The following is a 26,865-nucleotide window of genomic DNA, read 5'->3' as shown; positions in this document are numbered from 1 at the left end:
CAACAAATTAGCCACATGTGAGTACACCATAACAAAGACCAGCATTAGCATTCATACTGTTAAGGCCTCATGCACACGACCGTTGTTTTATTCCGTGTCCGTTGTGCCGTTTTTTGTGATTTTCTGTGGACCCATTGACTTTCAATGGGTCAGTTGAAAACTCGGCTAATGCACCGTTTGTCATCCGCGTCCATGATCCGTGGTTCTAGTCCGTCAAAAAAATATAACCTGTCCTATTTTTTTCACGGAAAACGGTTCGCGGACCCATTCAAGTCAATGGGACCGTGAAAAAATGCGGCGGCACACCAGATTGTCGTCCGCGTCCGTTTTCACCCTATCATTTGCATGGAAAACTTGACTTAGACTTTTTTTACTTTCCTTCATGTCTGGTGATCCTCCAAAAATAAAGGAAGACACACGGAAACAAAAACGGAAACAGATCACGGAACAACGGAACCCCATTTTGCGGAACGGAACACAACAACGGTCGTGTGCATGAGGCCTAATAGTGCACACCTGATAAGCAAGGTTAAGAAAATAGCAAGTTTGCTACGTCAATGTGAATCCATATAATGGATGTTTACTTTCAGTAGTGTCTTGTTCCCAGCCATGTAGTAAAATAGTAAAAGTTAATACAATGTTTTTCCATCCATTGCCACTGAAAATCTGTATGAGACCAGGTTCACACAAGCATAAACTGTGTTGCTGTTTGCACTTTATTTAAAGGTGAATGGATCTCAAAATATAAATGGAAGCTTTATTTTTTATTTTCGGATTCCTAAAAAAATTACTGAACTAGAAACCAGAAAGTAAACATTATGTATACAAAAGGCAAAGTGAAGTCTAACATTAAGGACTGAGACCGTAAAAGGCACATATTACACAACAGTTCATCCGACAGATATGGAGTCTGTCCTACTTAGTGCAAGACAAAATCTATCCGGACACAGCTGTACTATTGGCTATATTACAAACAGAAATCTTGTTCTGAAAAAGCACATATGATTGCTAATAGTACACTCATGGAATGCAATTCTCAATCAACTCGGTTACAGTAACCGGCCATTAAAAAATTAACCTGTCCAGAGGCAAGCTTCACAGCATATACTCACATACAGATCTGGTGATGCTGGCTTTCTGTATTTACAAGCTTAAAGCAATATAAACTATTCAAATGATGTAAGAAAAAACAACACATTTTTACATAGAAACATAGCAATGTAAATGATGCCATCAATTATAATAAAGCTACTGCTATGTCCCCAGTTCATTTGGTAGAGCATGGCCATCACTCTAATGTAAACTTTCCTGCTAATGCAAGTCCTTTATAGTTAATGAGTATAGGGCAACATAGAACATACAGTTATGGTTCCTTGACTCATGGTCTCCTGTAGGGATGTAAAAGTGTAGTATAAATCTGAACCTATTAGCCAGTATAATCTGAATGCACAGCATTCCGCATAGTCCATAAGCAGGGGCACTGGCTGACCTTCAGGAACTATACTCCACTTCCAAATAAAAGGCACTCAGGATACGCTGCTTCTTCTTCTGGTTTGAATCACTTGCCTTCTTTCTGTTTCATCCTCAACATCACTTGCACAATTTCTCTGAAATGAAACACATAAGAACATTAACTTCATGCTCTGACATATCTCATTCATGTATGTCCTATAATAATTATTCTCCTACGACAGTAGGACCATTGCCTACCCACTATTGTAGGTAATCTAAAGCTCCATTTTTAAACTTTTGATTATTTTAAAGAATTACTGTCTGTCAGTGTATCTATAATATTGTGTAGTGAAGGTGTTATCAAGAAGTAAATAATTAATGCAGAGACAGGAGGTGCTGCAATAACTGTGAACTTTACTGAGGTACATGGGGTCAATTCAGCTGCCTAATCTGGAGTGATACTCTGGCCATTTGTGGGTAGCAATAATGCAACAGTTTATCTTAGGTGAGAGCCACAGTTCTTACACAAACACAGTCCAACATTTAGAATAGCAATGGTGGTTCCTTTGTACTCCGGATGCTAATACTCCCTGATTTTAGGAGAATGTGGCTGTTGGTGGTGGTTTGTTGGAGCCTCTCCCTAAGACCTACTTTCCAGTCTCCCTAAGACCCGCTTATAGTCCACTCTCACTGCCTACTTATACTACATCAATATGTAAACACATGGACTGCTGTGGAAACCGGCCACGCACCTGTAGCACCAGCTGCCACCTCCCCCACATTATCATCCCTAGCTGAGACTTTGAACCAGAATATGGCTCATCACTGGGGTGTGTTACATATCAAAACTAAATTCCTTACGTTCTGGTATCATATGCCGAGCATTCTCCATAACTTAAGTCTCCATTGACTTGTCCATTTTGGAATGAAGTAAAGAGGCTTATCAGCCATGCATTAAGGATAGACCTACCCCTTGACCTCCTTAGCTACCTCTTTAACATTCTTCCTGTTTATTTGCGTGGAGGTTACACTAAATTAATTTTTCAAATTCTCAGCACAGCTAGATGCATCATAGCTCAAAGTTGGGCCATCAGACCCTACTAGACATGAGTTATGGTACTGGATAAAAGAGGTGTGCAGTCTGGAATATCTTACTGCTCTTCTCTCAAGGTGGACTTCTGTGATAGCGTGTGGTCCCCATGGAATAATTATTTGATACTACCAACTTGCTGATATGAACCCCTATTGTACAAATGTTGTGACTCTAAATGTTTCCACAATGTGCGCCTAATCGTACTCTCTCTGTCTACTACTTCCCTCTCCCAATTATTGCAGTCTTTCGTTTCAAGTATTGTCTTTTGTTGTTAACATATAGCTCTTGAGATAGCTATTGGCAGGAATTCTTTTTTTCGTCTTCTATTTTTTCTATTTTCCACTCTGGATATATCACCTTCATTATGCTACAACTTGCGTTCAACTTTGTGTATGTATTATTGAAATGACAATAAAAATTACAATTAAAAATACAATATTTAATGAGCGTTCACTTCTACAGTAGAGAAATGTAGTACGGATCCCAAATAACTTTTATGAATCCGTACTCCACATGCTGGAAAAGCTAAGCAGAGTTGATAAAACCCAGTGGCACAGAGTTCTCTGAGAAGCACTGCTGCACCTTTGTGGTTTCAGCAAAGGTTTAGGTCCCCTTTAAGGCCTGAAAAAATGAATAACAAAGGATAAAAACAAATTCTGCAGAATATCATGGAACAGTCACTAATAGACCAGAAGATGTGTGGGTGTTTTCTTTCTCGAGTAATTAAAAGTGGTTTATAATTAACTTTTTAATTAGATACTTTCAAGTAAAAGGCACGTGTTTCACGTTTGGGAAGGCTTGCAAACTTAAAAAGTGACATAATAACCCAGTAATTCCCCCATTGCTTTATATAGCCTAGAAAAGAACCTATTCTGTTTAAAGGCCACAATGATAGACTGAAAAAATTTCAAGAGTCACAATAAAACATAAAGCGGTAAAATATATGCCAATAATGTCTGACAGGTGCTGGTTCCACTTCCAGGACTCCCACGTATTGGGAGAATAGGAGTTCCCTTCTCTTTCGTTCACACTCCAGGAAGAAAAAGATCATGCAGTGCAGCTATCCATTATCTCCAAACTATAATATAACTATAATGAAGATATTTATGGGGATTTCCACACTGGGGTCCGGAGACTTCCATCGGATAAAAGGTCATACCACTACTTTACAATATCATTAAGAATATAAATAAAAGCACTGAAACCAATCACTTTTGTTTGGAAATAATTTTTTTCATAAATTTGCCATGGCCTTTATTAATTAATAAATAAATAACATTCAGAACTCAATTTAGACACATTCATTTAAACTCTGATAAAAAAACAATACACAAGCTCAGCCATAAGCTCAAGCTCAAATTAAACAAAAGCCCTGACCTGAAAAAAACGGAAAAAAAAAACAACATATTGGGAGGGCGGGCGGGGCAGCGACGATCTTCTTTTCTTCTCAGATGATGTAACGTCCCAGCTTCTGCTGTGCCCGCATATTTATTCCCTCAAGCCCCTAAGCCATAACCAATCACAGCCATGTCACCAAGGCAACAGAAAAAGGAATATCCAGCACTGTCATTGGCCAAACTTTTGACCAATAGAATAAGGTTGCCACACCATGGCAAAATTGCCCAAGCTTTGGCAACCCCAATCAAATCCATCTTGCCATCCCAGGCAATCTACCCGGAGATGGCAACACTAAAAATGGCGGGAAGTATTCCCGCCAAAACTATCAAGGGAACCGACATAGGGATGACCCTAATCCCATGTGGATCCCTCCTTAACGTCCGGGATCCTACCATTCTGACAATATATGGAGATTCAAGAGACAGCCACACAGTGCACCTAAGTACTTACTTGGCCTTGCTGACATGCTATGCAGCCACCAGACACAAACAATTATGTCTGTGACCAGATGGTTTGGACCACATAAAATGGCACTGCAAGCAGCACGTGGGCCCTGGGCCACAAGTTGTGCACCCCTGGTGTAAAACAATCTGTCACCTAATGTGTCCTGCAGCTTATATGACTATGATGACGCAAGACAAGTGTTGGAGTAGTGTTCACATGAAGGGTAATGGCTGGAAAAGGTTGGGATGACCTTTGGCTCATGGCTCTCGCTTGCCATAGAAGTAGAGATTATTGTTAAAAAATACATTCCCCTGGATACAAATTTTGATGGAGACATACAGTATTGATGTCTGCTGCCAGCCTTCATTCTATAAATGTCTGTAGTACACATGATATAAAATGGAATTACCAGTGCAATCTTTTCTTCGTCAAGAACTTTATTCTTAAGGGAGCGACGCAGGTGATTGCAAAGCGATACCACACTGTAAGAAAGCTGAGGAGAGAAAATGCATATTACGTTGAACCAATCGTCAAATTATTAGGCAATAAGGAATCTTTTCAAATGTACATTACATGCAATAATGCCATATGGGGTATATGGGGATGACCTATTAAAGAAAAAAGAATGGGTACCAAGAGTGCATCAACTGGCAAGATCACAATGATGCTGGTGGTTACCTTCCAGGCATCTTAAATCTATATATATTTCATTCTTTTTTGTAATCCCTGTAGACATATATTTGCTTTTCTACATGACTTCCTGTGCAGAGCATTACTATTATGTCATTGCAAGTATGATGTGGACTCAGGAGCTGTGCCCATGCCATCACTTGCATATGCCAGCCGTAGTATATAGCTGGCACCCTGCTGTCACTGCTAGGATTGAAGTTAACCTCTATCCTGGGTGCTTAACCTTTTAGATGCTGCAGTCGATGTTGATTATTTAAGAATAAAGGGGGACATTTACTAAGACCGGTGATTTAGACGCCGGTCTTAGTCCATGTCCGCTGGCGCTTGAAACTTGAAAAGTTATGTAGAGGCATAGTCATTTTATACGGCAAAAACCCGCTTAGAAAATGCCCATAACATCCCCCCTTTTTCCGCCACCTTGGAAAAGTGGGGTGAGCGGGGAAATGTCACATATTCGGCCACAAATCCCCTTTGTGACCGGATCGGGAACAAAAGTATGGCAAAAAGTGGCTTATTTCACATTATAAATGACCCCCAAAGTTTTTATTGTGCAAAACCAGAAAAACATAAAAAATATATAAATTTGGTATTGATGTAACCTTACCGACACACAGAATATAGTTATTATGTCACATATGCCGCATGGTGACAGCCATAAAAAGAAAACAAAACAAAAAAAATGGCGGAACTGCTGTGTTTTTCACGCTGTTAAAGGGAACCTGTCATCTGGATTTTGTGTATAGAGCTGAGGACATGGGCTGCTAGATGGCCGCTAGTACATCCGCAATACCCAGTCCCCATAGCTCTGTGTGCTTTTATTGTGTAAAAAAAACCGATTTGATAAATATGCAAATTAACCTGAGATGAGTCCTATCCCTGACTCATCTCACGTACAAGACTCATCTCAGGTTAATTTGCATATGTATGAAATAGTTTTTTTACACAAAAAAAGCACACAGAGCTATGGGGACTGGGTATTGCGGATGTGCTAACGGTCATCTAGCAAACCCATGTCCTCAGCTCTATACACAAAATCCCGGTGACAGGTTCTCTTTAACTAAAAAAAAAAGAATCAAAGTTATTATATATTGGTGCCACTCAATAATACAGCAAAAAAAAAAAAGCTGTAATACGGTTATAATTTTTTTTTATAACTTTGAAATGCAATCCAAATCCAAAATAGTCTGCAGTCATAAAATGGACCTGTCTTTGATTCATAAAATATGTGTACCTTGTTTAATTGCCACGTCCCCCTTAGTACTGTGTTTTTTCCGAATGGACCCCCCTGTTCCTAATATATGTCCCCCCTTTCTTTTCCCACCCTATAAGGTAATTCACTGTGGCTATACAGTGATTCTCTAGAGGTGGAGCCTGAATATTCACTCTGACACTGTCCAATCATTGTGAACAGCATCAGACCGGCTATGTTGATCTGTAAGAGGATTGTTCTACTTACCTTGATGTCATGCTGCAGCATCTGGTTTGTCTCTTCCACGTCCCACTGCCTTGTCTGTGCTATCATCCTCTTCTTCTTCCAGCAATGCTTCAGTTTGATGTTTTTGACCCAGAATGAACTGTACATTGTGCGGTCTCGCAAAATATAGAAGCCAACTGGTCAGAGACCTCAGACTAAAGCATCACCGGGAATAAGAGCAGAAGATGTCAAAATAGCGCAGACGACCCAGCGGGTACACTGAGGAGGCAGAACAGAAGCTACAGCTGTACAACAAGGTAAATAGAACAATCTCCTAGTGATGAGCATGGCTGGTATGACACTGTCCGCAATGACCAGACAGAATGAATATGAAAACAATAAGAGAAGGCTCACAAAACAAATCATGGAGTGCTAGACTAATAGTCCAAAAACATATATGCAAAATCAATACGGACAGAAAGCAGGGCTTGCACTAAAGAAGGAAGTTGCACATCCAAATATGTATCAGAATGACTATGCAGACTCCATCACTGGAGCCATCCCGATAGTAAACCACAGGTAATTCCCACAATGGGGCAGCAAAAGAAAGGGAGGAGGGAATCCAAGTGGAATTAAAAAAAACAACAAAAAAAACAAAAACAGACATAATATTGCAGCAATTAAACAAAATATTTATTTTGTAAAGCTGATGACAGGTCTTATTTATAGTGAAGTTCTGCTTTTAGAGCCAAATTGTACTACTCCTTATACAGTACTGTACATTTTGTATAGTGTACATCACCACAGAAGATGATTGATAGCACATTAGATACAGATCACACTTTTTGGTCATTTTCTAATACAATGATTCCTGACAAGGGTTCCTCAGAAGAGGGCAGCAGCAAAAACTGTCACTTTTCCAGCAGGGGTGGCAAACCCGGCCTGCTCATGGATACCTGCCATGGGTGCAGGAGAAGATTTCAACAGATATTAGCCAAAATCTCAAAAATTATAAAATGCTTCACCCTACCTTATACTAAGGTTACCAAGGAAAAAAAGACAAACATAAAGCAGACCTGTCATTTTAGATTTTTCAGCAAAAGCTGTCATGTGTGTGCACAATTTCTGGCCATTATATCCCTTGCATTTGTCATTGGTGTTTTCACCTACAGCAGAGGTCAGCAACCTTTGGTACTCTAGCTGATGTGCCACTACAATTTCCAGCATGCATGCTTGCTTGGCTATTTCTGTAATTCCCATAGAAGTGAGTGGAACATTTTGGGAGTTATAGTTTTAGAACAGCGGGAGTGCCGGAGGTTGCTGATCCCTGACCTACAGGCTTTATCTCTGTCAAATCTTCCTGAGTTTGTGGGATAAGACTAGCTGCTATAACACCTCCCATGCACAGCACACATAGGAGAGGAGACCTATCTCCCCTATCTCTCTGTACGACACTCTCAGAAGCAGCTGCAGCACAAAGGACATTTTACAATAGCACTGAGCAGTGTAGCTCCAGCATAGGGATAAGAAAACCTAAAGCTTTCAGCAGCATCTGTGTCTGTCTCTCAATCTCTCTCACTGTACTGCTGCTTCGCTCTCTCCCTCCTGTTTCCATAGACTTCTATGGGCAGCATGTAATCGGAACCTCAGTAAACTGATAATCCCTCTTGTTTCTCAAAACAGATTTAAGAGTGAATGATTAGTGAAGGATGGTGGAGAAAGAGGCATTTTTCTCTACTAAACTTATCTACAAAGACAGTGGGGATCATTTATCAAGTGGTATCTTGTTAGCCCCCTGTGCAATGACCCACCCCAGTGTCTATTTGGTTTACCACACTGTAATCAGGTTGGGAATCACTGAACTATTGGATTATGGTTTGTCGAGTGGATGACCCTCACCTAGTGCTAGTGGACAACACTAGATGAACAGTGCTCGGCTGAGAATGTCTGTCTGTTTTTTCAACTAGGAGAAGAAAATAAGCATCTGTCAGCCCCCTCTGCCTAGTTTCTTATTTCCCACACGAAGAAATGATGTTTTACTGCTGATTTTATGAACTTCAATGTACTTTTGGTTGTGAAATATATTCACATTCTTTTCTATAGTACTTAATTATATCGGCTGTCAGCAAAGTAATGTGGTCACTGCTGCTCAACCACCTTAAAAAACAGTTCCAGTAAGTGATGAACTGTATGTCATATAAGGTAATGTACTAGAGTATAACAATTCACTTAAATGCCTGGATTTGCTACTTAGAACTGTTGATAAAGTGGGAAAATTGCAGACATTTAATTTGATATATAAAGTAAATGTACCTTTAATTACAGGAAATGGGAGGGAGCCATTCAAACAGGCCTGGATTTGTGAGAATACCACAGCACTAGAATAAGCCCCTATGGCATGGAGCCACATTATGTTATACCCTTATTAATAATTACAACTTGTTTAACCCTTTGAATCTATTCAGCTTTTTCATAGATTTGTCTCTCAGAAATAAGGATGACATTTCACTTTTGATATACAGATATAAGCAGAATTTAATCTTTCTGGTTATTAACTATGAGTAAAAGCAATTATCCATTATCTCAGGGTGGGGCACGGCACTACTCATTTGCACTTGGCACAGTTTTCTTCTTTTAATTGTTAAAGCTGTTATGCCTGTTAAAATTATCTCAGATTGTATACTGAAAAACTGAATTTAATGCAATAGCGTTTTCACACATAACATAAAAGTGTGAGCTACAGGCAACATCAGTCTATCTGAACCTAAAGAAATAGCATTAGTAGTAAACATAAGTGTACACAATTTCATTAAATGGTAGCACACTGTAATTGTCTGTTGTTAACTCTTGCTAGTCATGTCACCACTTTGGGGAAGATATAGGTTTTATAGGAGTTAAATAATGATGACCCATCATCAGGAATGTGACTGAGCTACAATACCAAGCAATGGACGTTGTTGTGCTTGGTATACAATGAAGAGGCCACAGAGCTTGTCTCAGTGCCACAGCGACTTCAAACTGTGGTAGGGGTACTGGGTGGTCGAACCTCACCAATCAGACAATATCAGTCTTGAGGGAATCAACATAATTTTATTATTTATTTATTTTTGTAAATTCTTAAAGTTTTCTGAAAACAAGGTAAACACTGTAAGTTCTCGTCTGTAAGCATAAGTAAATACCAAGTATCACTGAATAGGCATATTGGTTACACATCAATACTCATTGCCTGGAAAAGGTCAACTAAATGTTGTAAAACCATATTAAATAAAGCCTAAGGCTATGAATGGAGAAGGGGAAATAGACTAGAAAAAGTATAGAAGAAAAGGAAGATAAGGAAAGGGAAGAGAGGGAACACAGGAGGAGAAAAAAAAGAGGGAAGGGCTCCAGGTCCACACGGCTAATAGAGCCCTGGAATAAAATCCAATGTCGCCATATTTTATAAAATTTGGCGTGTGTGCCCCTCATAGAGGCGGTAAGGTCCTCCATTCTCATGATCTCCTGGATTTTACTAAAACAGAGAGCTGTTGTGGGGGCCGATGTCTGTTTCCACAGACAGGGGAATACATGTCCTCGCGGCATTAACCAAATGATGTCCCACAGGTGGTTAGAGGGATCTCACTATGATAAAAGCAGAAAAGAGGCAGGTGTTTTAGGGAGAATGTGAGAAGTGAATTTAAAGGATATGCTCCATACCTCCGCCCAATAGCTGGCAAGCACAGGACACTCCCAAAAGATATGTAAAATTGTCCCTCGATCCCCTCCGCACCGCCAACAAAATGGGGAGGTGGTTGGAAAGAGTGAGTGAAGTTTAGAGGGCACCTTATACCACCTGGAGAGGACCGTAAAGCCCACCTCCTGAGTTTTGCTAGCTATTGAGGTCTTATGCGTCAGTGTGAAGAGATAGTCTTTCTGTTCTGGAGTGAAGGTGATTCCCAAGTCTCTTTCCCAGTTGAGGGGGATGACTGATTAGAAAGGGAGTTAAAGGATAATGGAGGAGATAGGGCCTTACTTGCGTTAGACGCCGCCAAGGCGTTCGACAGTGTTGAATGGAACTACCTATGGGAAACCTTGAGAGTTATGGGCTTTGGTGCTCGGTTCATTCAGTGGGTGAAGGTGTTGTATTTAATCCCAAAGGCAAGAATCAGAGCTAATGGGGGGCTGTCAGATAGCTTTTCTTTGACCAGAGGCACCAGACAGGGGTGCCCATTGTCACCCTTATTGTTTGCTCTAGCAATTGAACCACTTGCAGCCCTTATCCGCCTGTCACCTCATATTGTGGGGTTTAGATATGGTGAGACGCAAAATAAAGTGGCAATGTATGCTGATGACACTATGTTATTTCTGGGTGACACTGGGGGCTCTTTGGATGCAGCCATGGCTTTAATAGATAGATTTGGTGGCTTCTCTGGGCTCCGGATAAATTGGCAGAAGTCTGCCTTGATGCCGGTAGACGGTCAGGCACTCTCTGGTGCGCAGGCAGATAGTTTGATACCCTGGGTGGGCAAGTTTAAATATTTGGGGCTATATATAACACCTAGATTGCTGGATTTTGAAGAACTTAATTTAACTCCTTTGCTAAATACTTTTAGGCTGAAGGCAAGGACATGGGGTAGACTCTTTTTGTCGGTGGTGGGCAGAGTGAATCTCTTAAAAATGGTAATGATGCCTCAGTTACTATACATATTGAATAATGCCCCTGTATGGATCCCATTTGAGAGATTTAGGAAAATACATTCGATATTCAGAGATCTTATCTGGAAATATGGTCAAGCTAGGATTAAGCTGGAGACGCTGCAATATCCTAAGTCTGAAGGTGGTTTGGCTGTCCCTAATGCCTGGATTTATTTCTTAGCCTCTCAGTGTCAACATTTTAAGGGTTGGATGGAATTTCAGCTACCAGATGTGACGGGGAAGATACTGCAACACTGGTTGGGTAGTAGGGACCTTATGGGTATTCTGGAGGGTGCAGGGATGCATGGGGGGAGAGAGAAAGCAACGCTTATAGAGCTTATGAAAAAAGTGTGGGCAAAGGTGAAATTGATCAGGGGTGTTGGTGGGGTAGGTGAGCTTTCCCCAGTATGGAACAATAACTTGATGCCAGAATTCATTTCTCTATCAGGAGTCCGGAATTGGGAATCCCATGGAGTAATGAGGATAGGTCAATTGATCGAGATTAATGTATTTAAATCATTTCAAGGCCTACAGCAGGAATTCAACATTCCTAAAGTGTGGTTCTATCAATATTTGCAACTGAGACACGCCTATGATGTCACGATGAGGAAGGGTTGCATTATAGCAAAAATGGATGTGGTCCATAAACTGGTTCTTCCAGCTGGAGGAAAGAGAGGTCTGATATCACAGGTGTATACTCTGCTTCTAGACATATTTTTGATAGGATTCCCTCTTACAAGGATGAGGAAATGGGAAAAGGATCTGGGGGACATCTCTAAGGATCAGAGGGAAGATATATTGGAGGCAGTCCCTAGAGTGTCTGTAAGTGAACAGGGCAAGTTGTCACAACTATTTATCATCCACAGAGTCTACAAAACTCCAGTGTTTTTACGGAAAATCGGTGTTAGAACTGATGAGAATTGTCCAAAATGCATGGTGGAGGGTGCCGATCTGTTTCATATGCTTCGGTCATGTCCAGTGTTAAGTAGTTTCTGGGATGAGGTGTTGACTTTGATTAATCGTAACCTGGAGTTGAGGGTGCAGAAGGACCCAAAGATCTGTGTGCTGGGATATGTGAAGGAGATTGGTGGGGGAGAGGCTGTCAAGGTGGCAGTTGGGAGACTATTGTATGTGGCCAGGAAGTTGATTGCTTTTAGGTGGATCCAGGGGAGTCCGCCAACAGTGGAGGAATTTGTGAGAAAGGTGCATGATATGTTGACTTTAGAGAGGGGAGTGTTTGTTAGGAGAGGTTGTCCTCAGAAGTTTGAGAAGTTGTGGAATGAATGGTTGTCTCACACTCATGTCGTAATATAATAAGGTCTTGAGAATTCATGCTCAGATCTGTGGGGGGGGAAGGGGGCCAGGTAGTTGGGGGAGGGGAGGGGGGGGAGGGGATTGTTGGGTCTAAACAGTCAAATAATTCTGCAATTGTTTTTCTTTTTTGGTATATATACTATGTACAATAATGGTTGGAGATGTACCAAGTATTTGGATATGTGATAATGTTTTATACAATTCTTTGTATATGGGATGTGGAGGGGGGAAAAAAACAGAAAATTGTAGACACAAACTGTCTTGTAATATGCCAATTTTATTTGAATAATAAAAACAATTTGATTGAAAAAGAAAGGGAGTTAAAGGGGTTCTCCGGGAATTAAGAAAATGAAAATACGTAAATATTACTTTATTATAAGTATATTCCCAAATAACTTTCATTAGTTATAATGGCTCATTTTGTCTATGGAGCATTCATTAAGAGAAATAAAATGGCCGCCATCCTATTAGTACACACAAAACCTGTCCTAATCACACAGCAGGACAAGTTTATTCAGAGCAGTGAGCTAAAGAGCTGCCTCATCTTCTATTTGTCAAGGGTTAAGATCCTGAATATAGTTTAATATGATCTTCAGCTGAATCTCTGTAGGAATGGAGTTAATGAGGAGACATGAAGGACAGAGAGGAGGTAGGGGTGTGCAGGCTCAGACTGGCCCACAGGGGTACAGGTGAATCCCCTGGTGGGCCCCTGAGCAAGGTGGACCCTTAGCCCCCCCAACCCCTACACATATGGCACATAACACAGCAGACTTACTACCACAGGGACATGCCTTCTTAAAGTTGCTGCAGGGACCTTGTAGCTTCTTCTTGCTGTCTTCTGCTGTGTGAGCAGGTCATATTTGAATGTATCCATATGGGGACCCCCCCCCAAGATAAATTTTACTGGTGGGCCCTAGACAGCCCAGTCCGACACTGGGGGTGTGGATAATGAGCATCATAACTTGTATGAAGTCTCCATTACGACAGACCCACATTACCATAGTCTGTCCTGTACATCCTCTCGGTACTTCATGTCTCCTCATGAACTCCATTCTTACAGAGATTCAACTGAAGATTTTATCAGCTGTATTCAGGATCATAATCCCTGACAAGCAGAGGAGAGAGGAGGATGAGTCAGCTCTTTAGCTCAGTGTTGTGAAGTAACTTGTCCTGTGTGATTAGGACAGGTTTTGTGTGTACTATTAGGATGGCGGTCATTTTATTTCTCCTAATGATTGATCCCTAGACAAAATGAACTATTATAACTAATAAAAGGCATTTGGGAATATATTTATAATAAAGTAATATTTAAGTATTTTCATTTTAATTCCTGGAGAACCCCTTTAAGGAAACAGTAAGGAAGTCCAATAGTGTAACCTCTGTGAGATTTCTGTTTTACATTAAATTATATAATTTTGAATAGTCTTTTAAATATTGTGCTTCCACAGTGTCTCCATATGTTCAAGAAGTAGTGGACTGGATTACCAGTACACTTTTACAATGGTTGCCTGGACCTTGTAAAAGTTCTTAGCTGACTTCCATAATCTTTTTGTAACAGTTTTATCAAGAAATGAATCAGAAATATGTTATGATTAGCATTTTTATTGCACATTGAGTTTATTATGATGCCTGACATTGTAATGTGAAGTCAGCATTTGAAAAAAACTGCATACAATATGTTGTATTATACTACAACAAATAGTTCTTTAATCTGCAATTCTGCATTTCTTAGGGAGAAAAGCAGAGCCTTGTGCATGAAGCCTGCAAGATAGAACAAATATCTGCATGGCTCCACAGGAAATCAAAGGCAAATGAAACTACAGTAGAGGCTAATGCATTGGTGTCTGAGGGAAGCAATTGAATGATTTCTTGTTATAGTTCCTATGGCAACTATAAAAAAAAGTGTAGAAAAAAAATGTACAAAAAATTCAAATCAACCCCCTTTCCCAAAAATTAACAGTACATAAACAATTAAAAAAATAAACATCATGAGTATCGACATGTGTGAAAACACTCGTACTATTCAAATATAAAGATATTTATCCGATATGGCAAATGTTGAAACAGAAAAAAACTCAAAATGGCCTGCTTCACCTACCACAAAAAAATGTAATCAAAAAGTCACACACCCCAAAATGGTACCAATGAAAAATACAGATCACCCTGCCAAAAAATAAGCGCTCACACACCTAAAAAAATCAAAAAATATGGGGGTAAGAACATGGTGATGCAAAGAAAAAATGTGTTTTTCCAAAACTTTTTATTTTTTTTCAGCATTAAAACACAAGAAAAACTATACATATGTGGTATTGTTATAATCATACTGACCCAGAAAAAGAAAGTAACAGGTCAGTTTTACTGCATAGGAAATGCTGTAAAAACAAAACCCACAAAACTGTGGCAGAATAGTTTTTTTTTTTTATAATGCTACCCCTTTTGGAATTTTTTCCCCGCTTCCCACTACATTGTATGCAACCGTAAAAGGTGCTGTTAGAAAGTACAACTTGCCCCGCCAAAAACAAACATATGATGGAAAAATAAAAAAGTTATGGCTTTGGGAAGGCTGGGAGTAAAAAATGAAAATTAAAAAAATTGAAAATTTCCCGGTTATTAAAGGGTTTAAGAATATAAAGACTACGACTGTATTTTGTCACCTAAACTAGTACGGGTTAGACCACTGTTGGCCAAACCCACCGTTTCCAAACTGGGAGCTCACTACTCCCACCTTCCCCAATATGTCAAGGTAGAGAAGGAATGAGTATATTCAACGTGCAATCCTTTTGTTCTCCCTGGAATTAAGCCTTGGTCAGACATGTCTGACAACTGCTTTATCCCTTTGAAAACACATGCACAACAGCCAACAGCTATTGAATGTGCATAAGATCTTTTAAACTCAACCTTCAGTAGAACAACCCATAATAAACATATAAAGCATTCAGTGTGAGACATGTCTTGATCATTGCAGTATGGGGCCATAATATTGAGCAGCAACAATGAAAGCACTACAATGCTGCAAATGCAAGTCATATTTTGGACTATATTGTTTTAATACATAAAGGTAACAGCTATAAAAAAACAAGTAATGTCAAATATTATACATAAATTATCAATTGTCAAATATTGTTACCTTCCACCGCCTCCGAATATATTGCTTTCTTAAATTCTCCAGGTTGATAATTGACTTTTTTCTTACCAGGACCTGATGCTTATCTTTTGGCTGGGAGATAGAGATGGATATCAGTATCAATTATATTGAGGAAACAACCAGCATAAATATTAGTCAGACAAGTAGCTGCAAACACTGCAATATAATCAGGGTTCCATAAGGACTGATTAGCTAGATATATCAAGTGGAGAAGATACAGGGAAATAGTAAGATCTAGTAGTCACAGCACATAAAGTACAAGTTCCAGGAGTTAACAGGTTAGATAGATAATCAATGTTTTATATACTGTATGACTAGGTATATTGAAGAATTGTATTAGGGTTAGAAAAAAAGCTTTGTATTGTTTGATGATATGTTGAATAAAGGATTTGCTAATTGGTTAGGTAAGAGAAACACCAACTTTTAGCTGTGATAATACTATATGGGTCCATCAGTGGTAGCAGTAATAAGCAAACAAAGGCCTTTATTACAAATATTGTATTTGGACTAAGAGACCTAAGTATTGATTGCAGGTATAAACCCCTTCAGAAAATATATACCACATATTCCAATTAGTTATGAGTGGATAGAAGCCTGTAAATAGTAAAAAAAAAATCTTTCTACCCAAAGAAAGGAACAGAAAATGTACTGTAAAAGAACTTGTACAAAAATAGGTTTTGTGAACATTACATTCCACAAATTATTCTTAGCTTCCTGTCCTCATCTCTGACCCTGAGGAAGCAGCTGGTTCAGCTCAGTTCCATGTGCACATCCCCAGTACTGCACGGTCTTAGTTGCTCTTCTATCAACATACAGTATGCTGTCTAAGTGACCCCTAAACCCTTTAAGAGACTACATACAGACTTCAATACATGCATTTAGCACCATTCAAGTCTACTAATTAATTTTAGAAAATCAAAATCAGAGTTTATTGAGTTAGGTTAGGCTGGATACCATATGCGGGAGTCTGTATTATATTCTAGTTAGCCTTGAATATGGTAAATAATAAAGGCTTTTTTTGGTGGATATCAGGATATGTAGGTCATCAACATCAGAATGGTCTGACACCTGCCATCCCTACAAATTAGATGCTCGCAACAGCCGCTGGAACCGGAACTAATACAGAGAACGCAGTGGAATCAGACAGCTCTGTTATCGGGGTGGACAGGTCCAATTTGACGAAAGACGGGGCAACTCAAGTAGACAGGGCCAGTAAATACCGTAGTGTAGCACAAAATGCCACCCCAGCAGAATCAAATACTACAGTGCAGCAGACAATACTGCTGTCCTAAATATATAGTAATAGAATACAGAAAACAACTAACAAAACGAATACACAACAGTGAAACAAAAAAAAAAAAGGAAAGTAATCTGCAGTCCCAAATCAGTATTCTCCTTTTGCACTGCGGTTTTTATTGTGAGGTGGGTACCTTTCACAAATAGCCAATACGTATAGAAGAAAGAAAACTGCGCAGCTCAAGCTTAGGTAGCGCTCACATTCAGAGTAAACGAACAGTATCTTTCAGATAAAGTTCCTCAGATATATTGCTTCGGTTCTTACATAAATCGATGCTCTAGTCTCCTAAGAATAAAAGAAGAGACGACCCGACATAATGTAGTCCCGCTAACTGAGTATAAATATAGTAATTTATTGTACTCACAAGATCCATAAAATAACATTCATTTAAAATTCATTCCTCAAACGCCCGACCCGGGTTTCGCCTCTACTTCATATGGGGCACCTGTGGACTTGGCTTGATTGCTCCTTTTTTAAGTCACTGTGGGCATTTCTACAGCCCGTATTTGCATTGTTATAACTTTGAAGATATACATGCTCATTTCAAAGCTGATTTTCTCATGGTTATAACATTAGAAAAATACAGTTAGGTCCATAAATATTGGGACATCGACACAATTCTAACATTTTTGGCTCTATACACCACCACAATGGACTTGAAATAAAACGAACAAGATGTGCTTTAACTGCAGACTGTCAGCTTTAATTTGAGGGTATTTACATCCAAATCAGGTGAATGGTGTAGGAATTACAACAGTTTGCATATGTGCCTCCCACTTGTAAAGGAACCAAAAGTAATGGGACAATTGGCTTCTCAGCTGTTCCATGGCCAGGTGTGTGTTATTCCCTCATTATCCCAATTACAATGAGCAGATAAAAGGTCCAGAGTTAATTTCAAGTGTGCTATTTGCATTTGGAATCTGTTGCTGTCAACTCTCAAGATGAGATCCAAAGAGCTGTCACTATCAGTGAAGCAAGTCATCATTAAGTTGAAAAAACACAACAAACCCATCAGAGAGATAGCAAAAACATTAGGCGTGGCCAAAACAACTGTTTGGAACATCCTTAAAAAGAAGGAACGCACCGATGAGCTCAGCAACACCAAAAGACCCGGAAGACCACGGAAAACAACTGTGGTGGATGACCGAAGAATTATTTCCCTGGTGAAGAAAACACCCTTCACAACAGTTGGCCAGATCAAGAACACTCTCCAGGAGGTAGGTGTATGTGTGTCAAGGTCAACAATCAAAAGAAGACTTCACCATAGTGAATACAGAGGGTTCACCACAAGATATAAACCATTGGTGAGCCTCAAAAACAGGAAGGCCAGAATGGCAAGAGAAGAGTATGGAGAAGGAAAGGAACTGCTCATGATCCTAAGCATACCACCTCATCAGTGAAGCATGGTGGTGGTAGTGTCATGGCGTGGGCATGTATGACTGCCAATGGAACTGGTTCTCTTGTATTGATGATGATGTGACTGCTGACAAAAGGATGAATTCTGAAGTGTTTCGGACAATATTATCTGCTCATATTCAGCCAAATGCTTCAGAACTCATTGGACGGCGCTTCACAGTGCAGATGGACAATGACCTAAAGCATACTGTAAAAGCAACCAAAGAGTTTTTTCAGGGAAAGAAGTCAAATGTTATGCAATGGCCAAGTCAATCACCTGACCTGAATCCGATTGAGTATGCATTTCACTTGCTAAAGACAAAACTGAAGGGAAAATGCCCCAAGAACAAGCAGGAACTGAAGACAGTTGCAGTAGAGGCCTGCCAGAGCATCACCAGGCATAAAAACCCAGCGTCTGGTGATGTCTATGCGTTCCAGAGTTCAGGCTGTAAATGACTGCAAAGGATTTGCAACCAAGTATTAAAAAGTGAAAGTTTAATTTATGATTATGATTCTGTCCCATTACTATTGGTTCCTTAACAAGTGGGAGGCACATATGCAAACTGTTGTAATTCCTACACAGTTCACCTGATTTAGATGTAAGAACCCTCAAATTAAAGCTGACAGTCTGCAGTTAACCCCTTAAGGACTTAGGATGTTTGCCGAGTCCTTAAGGACCCAGGGCGTACCGGTACGTCCTAAGTTTAAAACTAGATTGCGGGGCTGCGGGCGGTGATCGGAACAGGATGTCCGCTGAAATCATTCAGCGGGCATCCTGTCACAAAGCCGGGGGTGGGGGGTCCCGTGACCCCCCCGTGTCGGCGATCGCCGCCAACCGCAGGTCAATTCAGACCTGCGGTTTGCGGCTTTTACCTTATGCGGCGGCAGTGATCGGAGGTGCTATCGGGTCCCCATGCGGCTGTAGGGGGGACCCGATGGCATGGAAGGCAGCGCGATGCCTTCCTTAGGCATCTGCGCTGCCTTCCGGTGACGAGCCTGTGAGATCCAGCCCCCTGGATCTCACAGGCCGGAAGCTGTATGAGTAATACACATTGTATTACTCATACAGCCAATGCATTCCAATACAGAAGTATTGGAATGCATTGTAAAAGGGATTAGACCCCCAAAAGTTGAAGTCCCAAAGTGGGACAAAAAATAAAGTAAAAAAAAGTTGAAAAAATAAAGTTTCCCCACCAAAAAAATTTAAAGTTTCAAGTAATAAATAAACAAAAACGTCATTTTCCCCAAATAAAGTAAAAAATAAATTGGTAAAAAATAGGAAAAAAAAAAGTAGACATATTAGGTATCGCCGCGTCCGTATCGACCGGCTCTATAAACATATCACATGACCTAACCCCTCAGATGAACACCGTAAAAAATAAAAATTTAAAAATGTGCTAAATAAACCATTTTTTTGTCACCTTACATCACAAAAAGTACAACAGCAAGCGATCAAAAAGGCGTTTGCCCACCAAAATAGTACCAATCTAACCGTCACCTCATCCCGCAAAAAATGAGCCCCTATCAGAGACAGTCGCCCAAAAAAAAAAAAAACTATGGCTCAGAATATGGAGACACTAAAACATCTTTTTTTTTGTTTAAAAAATGATATTATTGTGTAAAACTTACATAAATAAAAAAAGTATACATATTAGGTATCGCCGCGTCCGTATCGACCGGCTCTATAAAAATATCACATGACCTAACCCCTCAGATAAACACCGTAAAAAATAAAAACTGTGCTAAATAAACCATTTTTTGTCACCTTACATCACAAAAAGTGTAATAGCAAGTGATCAAAAAGTCATATGCACCCCAAAATAGTGCCAATAAAACCGTCATCTCATCCCGCAAAAATCATACCCTACCCAAGGTAATCGCCCAAAAACTGAAAAAATTATGGCTCTCAGACTATGGAAACTCTAAAACATGATTTATTTTGCTTCAAAAATGAAATCATTGTGTAAAACTTACATAAATAAAAAAAGGATACATATTAGGTATCGCCACGTCCGTAATAACTTGCTCTATAAAAATATCACATGACCTAACCCCTTAGGTGAATACCGTAAAAAAATAAAAACGGTGTCAAAAATGCAATTTTTTGTCACCTTACATCAAAAACTGTAATAGCAAGCGATCAAAAAGTCACACGCACCCCAAAATAGTGCCAATAAAACCGTCATCTCATCCCGCAAAAATCATACCCTACCCAAGATAATCGCCCAAAAACTGAAAAAATTATGGCTCTCAGACTATGGAAACACTAAAACATTATTTGAGAAAAAGTATATAGAGCTACACTACACTGTTACAGTAACTCTATCTCCACCTCCCATAGAATCACATGACCCATCTTATCGATTCAATGTTCACTAATTGCTTCTCTCAATGAAATATACAACTTTTATCCACAATACCCTATTCTTATCACTTATCAGAAATCCTCCTCATCCCAAATTACCGCAATATCTGAATACATCCCAAATGATCTTCAATGGTTCCCGCCTTCCTTCTTTGTATCACAGTGGGTGATCTCCCAATAAGTTTCTCATCCCCGTGGATCGTCATCTGATGCAAAATACCTTCCTCACATTTACCGATATAAAGATATCTACAATCCCTATCAAGTTCTCGCAAAACAAAAACACTCCTCTCATACTCGGTAAAGGCATCCCGATGTTATTATTGGAGATATATATCTACTGTGGGGGGTTAGCTCTTCTCCGGGGGTCATTGACACAAGTATCTTCGCCAGACACCAAGTATAAGGTCCAAACATCGCTTTTATTTGGCACCTTAGCAAAACAAACATAAATCATACAAAATAAACACCTGCCCAGATGGGCTCTAACTAAACAAAGTATATCCCTGACTCACCTAAAGCATCATTCACACACGGTTATAACATGCAGCTTTCCCAGTCCAATGTCCATCAGGTTCCTGGCTGTACAGAGTACCGTTCACACACGGTCCCAAGTCCAGTACCTTTATCGGGGAGTGTGGCCCAGTAGTCCTCCCGACTCCAGCCTCGTGATCCTTGCACCCAGGCGTCCCCCAATGTTCCGGCAAGCACCTAGCCCCGTGGCCCCTCAGCCAACCCGGCTGAGACCACTCGTACAGAGCCTCCAGCAGGACTCTGTTTCACAAAGACTCTCTCTCCTTCCCCTAGACTGGGAGACACACCCAAGTCCAGCAACAGGATTAAATAGCATCCCTGGACATGGGCATATTCAACAATTCCGGACTGGAGCATGGGGAACAGGCACCCACCCAACACATTGCCTGTTCCCAGTAAAAGCCCGCCCCGGACTAGCTGGAGCCAGTTAAGCAAACTATCTTGGTGTCCACCAACTAACTTGGTGGCCACCTATATCTATATCTAGGGCCCATACTCCACCAAGGCCGGGCCCCTTGGTGACACGCTCCTGGTGCAAACAACACCCCTTTTTCATGCTTCCCCGGGACTTTACTGCACCCATCACTATTCACATTGCCACACTACGTTAACATACACTGCGTGCAGAATTATTAGGCAAATGAGTATTTTGACCACATCGTCCTCTTTATGCATGTTGTCTTACTCCAAGCTGTATAGGCTCGAAAGCCTACTACCAATTAAGCATATTAGGTGATGTGCATCTCTGTAATGAGAAGGGGTGTGGTCTAATGACATCAACACCCTATATTAGGTGTGCATAATTATTAGGCAACTTCCTTTCCTTTGGCAAAATGGGTCAAAAGAAGGACTTGACAGGCTCAGAAAAGTCAAAAATAGTGAGATATCTTGCAGAGGGATGCAGCACTCTTAAAATTGCAAAGCTTCTGAAGCGTGATCATCGAACAATCAAGCGTTTCATTCAAAATAGTCAACAGGGTCGCAAGAAGCGTGTGGAAAAACCAAGGCGCAAAATAACTGCCCATGAACTGAGAAAAGTCAAGCGTGCAGCTGCCAAGATGCCACTTGCCACCAGTTTGGCCATATTTCAGAGCTGCAACATCACTGGAGTGCCCAAAAGCACAAGGTGTGCAATACTCAGAGACATGGCCAAGGTAAGAAAGGCTGAAAGACGACCACCACTGAACAAGACACACAAGCTGAAACGTCAAGACTGGGCCAAGAAATATCTCAAGACTGATTTTTCTAAGGTTTTATGGACTGATGAAATGAGAGTGAGTCTTGATGGGCCAGATGGATGGGCCCGTGGCTGGATTGGTAAAGGGCAGAGAGCTCCAGTCTGACTCAGACGCCAGCAAGGTGGAGGTGGAGTACTGGTTTGGGCTGGTATCATCAAAGATGAGCTTGTGGGGCCTTTTCGGGTTGAGGATGGAGTCAAGCTCAACTCCCAGTCCTACTGCCAGTTTCTGGAAGACACCTTCTTCAAGCAGTGGTACAAGAAGAAGTCTACATCCTTCAAGAAAAACATGATTTTCATGCAGGACAATGCTCCATCACACGCGTCCAAGTACTCCACAGCGTGGCTGGCAAGAAAGGGTATAAAAGAAGAAAATCTAATGACATGGCCTCCTTGTTCACCTGATCTGAACCCCATTGAGAACCTGTGGTCCATCATCAAATGTGAGATTTACAAGGAGGGAAAACAGTACACCTCTCTGAACAGTGTCTGGGAGGCTGTGGTTGCTGCTGCACGCAATGTTGATGGTGAACAGATCAAAACACTGACAGAATCCATGGATGGCAGGCTTTTGAGTGTCCTTGCAAAGAAAGGTGGCTATATTGGTCACGGATTTGTTTTTGTTTTGTTTTTGAATGTCAGAAATGTATATTTGTGAATGTTGAGATGTTATATTGATTTCACTGGTAAAAATAAATAATTGAAATGGGTATATATTTGTTTTTTGTTAAGTTGCCTAATAATTATGCACAGTAATAGTCACCTGCACACACAGATATCCCCCTAAAATAGCTAAAACTAAAAACAAACTAAAAACTACTTCCAAAAATATTCAGCTTTGATATTAATGAGTTTTTTGGGTTCATTGAGAACATGGTTGTTGTTCAATAATAAAATTAATCCTCAAAAATACAACTTGCCTAATAATTCTGCACTCCCTGTATTTAAAGCTATGCTAGCTAGTAATGGTGTTCCTATCTCTATACTTCATTTGTCCACTATGCAAGCTTTTATATCAAACTCGACATTTAAACCCTCATGTTGCAGGGTACCGAGTTGGTAAATCCATTCAACTTTCCTTCTATTAATTTTACTCAATGGGTCCCCACCTCTCCAACTATTACGGACCTGTTCAAGTCCTATAAAACTTAGACCTGCTGGATTCTTATTATGTTTTTTTTTAAGTGGGCAGAGACACTATATCTGTTTTGTCCTTGAAGGGAGTCTTTCACCTAAAATCACCATTATAGAACACTAACATCAGGATCTCCATTACATTCCCCATATTAGAATGCTACCTTCCATATTGCTGTCCATCGCTGATTTTCTCAGAAAAACACTTTTATTCAATATGTTAATTAGCTTCTGAAGGTGCCCAGGGGCGGGGTTCATGCGGCCGTTGCCCAGGCCCCTCCCCTTTCACCCCTCTGGCCCGCCCTAAGTTCTTCTGATTACGTCCTCCTCTTAGTGCGAAATCCAGCGCCAGCACCGTTCAATAGATTCGCCGTGAGTGCGCACTTCATTCCCCATTATGGGCAGTGGCACAAGAGCGTTTAATGCGCATGTGCCGGCCCGTACACCCCGATCTAGCCAGCCTTGTGCCTCTACCCCTAATGGGGAATGAAGTGCGCAGGCGAATCTGTTGAACGGCGCTGGCGCTGGATTTCTATACACTCTTTAAAATTGTCCTTTCGGAATATTTTTAATCCAGGGTTTGTAATGACAACTAGTGGTGGAAATATAGGCATTTGCATCTGTGGGCTTGAAGAAGGTTTTTGTTTTTAATTTCCCTTCTTCAGCAAAAATGGTCATTCTTTCGCATTAATATAGCACAGAAATTCCTCCAAACCCCCACGATCCCCCTTTCATATCAACAAGCAGTCGTCAATATATCTTTTCCAGACATCAATTCTCCAGACCTACTCTTTCTTCCCAGCATCGGCCCTATGAACTTCTCCTCCCATGAGGCCATGAACAAATTGGCAAAACTGGAGGCGAATTTCGCCCCCATCGCCGTCCTGGTGCACTGCAAGTAAAAGCTGCCATCAAACCCCAAAAAATTATGACATAAACAGAAGTCTAGGCATTCCAAAATAAATGTCCCTTGTTCAGATGTCATTTCAGGGTCTTTTGCAAAACAGTGCTTAATTGCATTGATGCCCTTATTTTAAGGGATTATAGCATACAAAGATGCAACATCAACTGTGGCCAATACCATCGTATATGGGCCCAAATTGTTTATCAATTTTAACACATCCCCTGTGTCTTTCAGATAAGACAGGGTATTGGCCACATACTTTTGCAGAAAAGAATCAACTTATTCAGTCAAGCGGCTAGTCAATGAGTTAATCCCAGACACTATCGGTCTGGCAGTGGGATCCACTACATTCTTATGAATTTTGGGCAAATAAATCACTGGAATTACTGGATGTTTGATCAAAAGAAATTAAAACTCCGTATTATTGAGGATCCCCATTTCCTTGCCCCTCCCCAATAGTGTTTCCATTTGTTTTTTATACTCTGGGGTTGGTTCTTTCCTCAATTTTCTATATGTAGTGTCATCTTGTAATAATCTTAACATGACTTCCTCATATCTTTCTTTATCGAGGATCACTACCCCTCCCCTCTTATCCCTTATCGGCCGACTTGACTACAATACGTTGATTTTTCTCCAACGATTTCAAAGCCTTTCTTTCCTCATAGGTTAAATTGTAATAAACAGGTTGAGGGTCTATCTTCTCCAGTTCTTTTAATAGACCCCTTTTAAAAGCCTCAATGCATATTAAAACTCCGTATTATTGAGGATCCCCATTTCCTTGCCCCTCCCCAATAGTGTTTCCATTTGTTTTTTATACTCTGGGGTTGGTTCTTTCCTCAATTTTCTATATGTAGTGTCATCTTGTAATAATCTTAACATGACTTCCTCATATCTTTCTTTATCGAGGATCACTACCCCTCCCCTCTTATCCCTTATCGGCCGACTTGACTACAATACGTTGATTTTTCTCCAACGATTTCAAAGCCTTTCTTTCCTCATAGGTTAAATTGTAATAAACAGGTTGAGGGTCTATCTTCTCCAGTTCTTTTAATAGACCCCTTTTAAAAGCCTCAATGCATTCATTATTGTTTGGTTGTGGAAAAAAGTTCAATTTATCCCAAAAACCAGTGTGTATATAATTTCTCCTGCAACAATTTATCCCCAGGATTGTGACGAGGGGACATCTTCTGCGTCTGGAGGAAAGAAGGTTTGTACACAAACATAGAAGAGGATTCTTTACGGTAAGAGCAGTGAGACTATGGAACTCTCTGCCTGAGGAGGTGGTGATGGTGAGTACAATAAAGGAATTCAAGAGGGGCCTGGATGTATTTCTGGAGTGTAATAATATTACAGGCTATAGCTACTAGAGAGGGGTCGCCAATCCAGGGAGTTATTCTGATTGCTTGATTGGAGTCGGGAAGGAATTTTTTATTCCCCTAAAGTGGGAAAAATTGGCTTCTACCTCACAGGTTGTTTTTTTTGCCTTCCTCTGGATCAACTTGCAGGATAACAGGCCGAACTGGATGGAAAGATGTCTTTTTTCGGTCTTATGTACTATGTTACTATGTAACTCGATCTGTATTGTTTAATCTAGGGTTGGAGGTAACGTATTTAAGTATATTAAGCTTCCTTATAAAACGATGAATGTCTAAGAAGGTCTCAAATTTATTTAAAGGGAACCTGTCATCAACTTTATGCTGCCCATACTAATGGTAGCATAAAGTAGAGACAGGTGAGTTGATTTAAGCGGTCTGTCGTTTATAAGTTAGTGGTTGCCGAGAACCAAAATAACAATCATTGCAGACTGGGCCTGGAAAAGTCATGGCCACCTGAGAAGAGTCCTGGTTATTCATGAATTCCTGCTCTCCTGCCCACCTGCTGATGACTGACAGGCTTCTACCTAGTTTTCTCCCTTTCTCTCTAGGAGAGAACTGCCAATCATCAGCAGACGGATGAGAATGCAGGAGATTATGAATAACCATGACTCTTCAAAGGTAGATTTGACTCTTTTCAAGGCCTGTGCTGCAATGATTATGATGCTGGTTCTCGGCAAGCACTTACTTTTAGCTCATGAGTGACACACCGCTGAAATCAGCATTTCTGTCACTACTTTATGCAGTCCTCAGTGAGGTCAACATAAAGTTGATAACAGGTTCCCTTTAACTGTTTAGTGGGCGCATATTTCAACCCCTTCATTAAAACTTTATTTTCACTTTCACTCAGTACATACAAGCTGAGATTATAAATCTCCTTTAGTTCTCCTTTACTTTCTTGTTTCTGGGGCTGATCTTTTCTTTTTCTCCCTCCTCTATAAGATTTTCTTTCTGGGCGGTTCGTGTCCCTTCCACTTGTGTACCTTTCCAAACTGTTCTCATCTC

The 26,865-nt window shown here is 40.4% G+C and overlaps 1 protein-coding gene across 1 annotated transcript; it reads right to left on the bottom strand.

The window, feature by feature from the left end:
* Positions 1–509: 509 nt before the first annotated feature.
* Positions 510–21,079, bottom strand: LOC120985615 (death-associated protein kinase 2-like). Its single transcript, XM_040413646.1, has 4 exons — positions 20,778–21,079; positions 15,604–15,693; positions 4,797–4,880; positions 510–1,607 (listed from the first exon to the last, which is right to left on the bottom strand). Exons 1-4 carry the CDS (start codon positions 20,793–20,795, stop codon positions 1,527–1,529), a joined length of 273 nt encoding a protein of 90 aa, XP_040269580.1. The 5' UTR covers positions 20,796–21,079; the 3' UTR covers positions 510–1,526.
* Between the last annotated feature and the right edge of the window lie 5,786 nt (positions 21,080–26,865).

Source organism: Bufo bufo, chromosome 1, assembly GCF_905171765.1.
Source record: "Bufo bufo chromosome 1, aBufBuf1.1, whole genome shotgun sequence".
Lineage (NCBI taxonomy): Eukaryota > Metazoa > Chordata > Amphibia > Anura > Bufonidae > Bufo > Bufo bufo.
The sequence above is the reverse complement of the archived record's forward strand: the minus strand, read 5'-3'. Positions and strand labels throughout refer to the sequence as shown.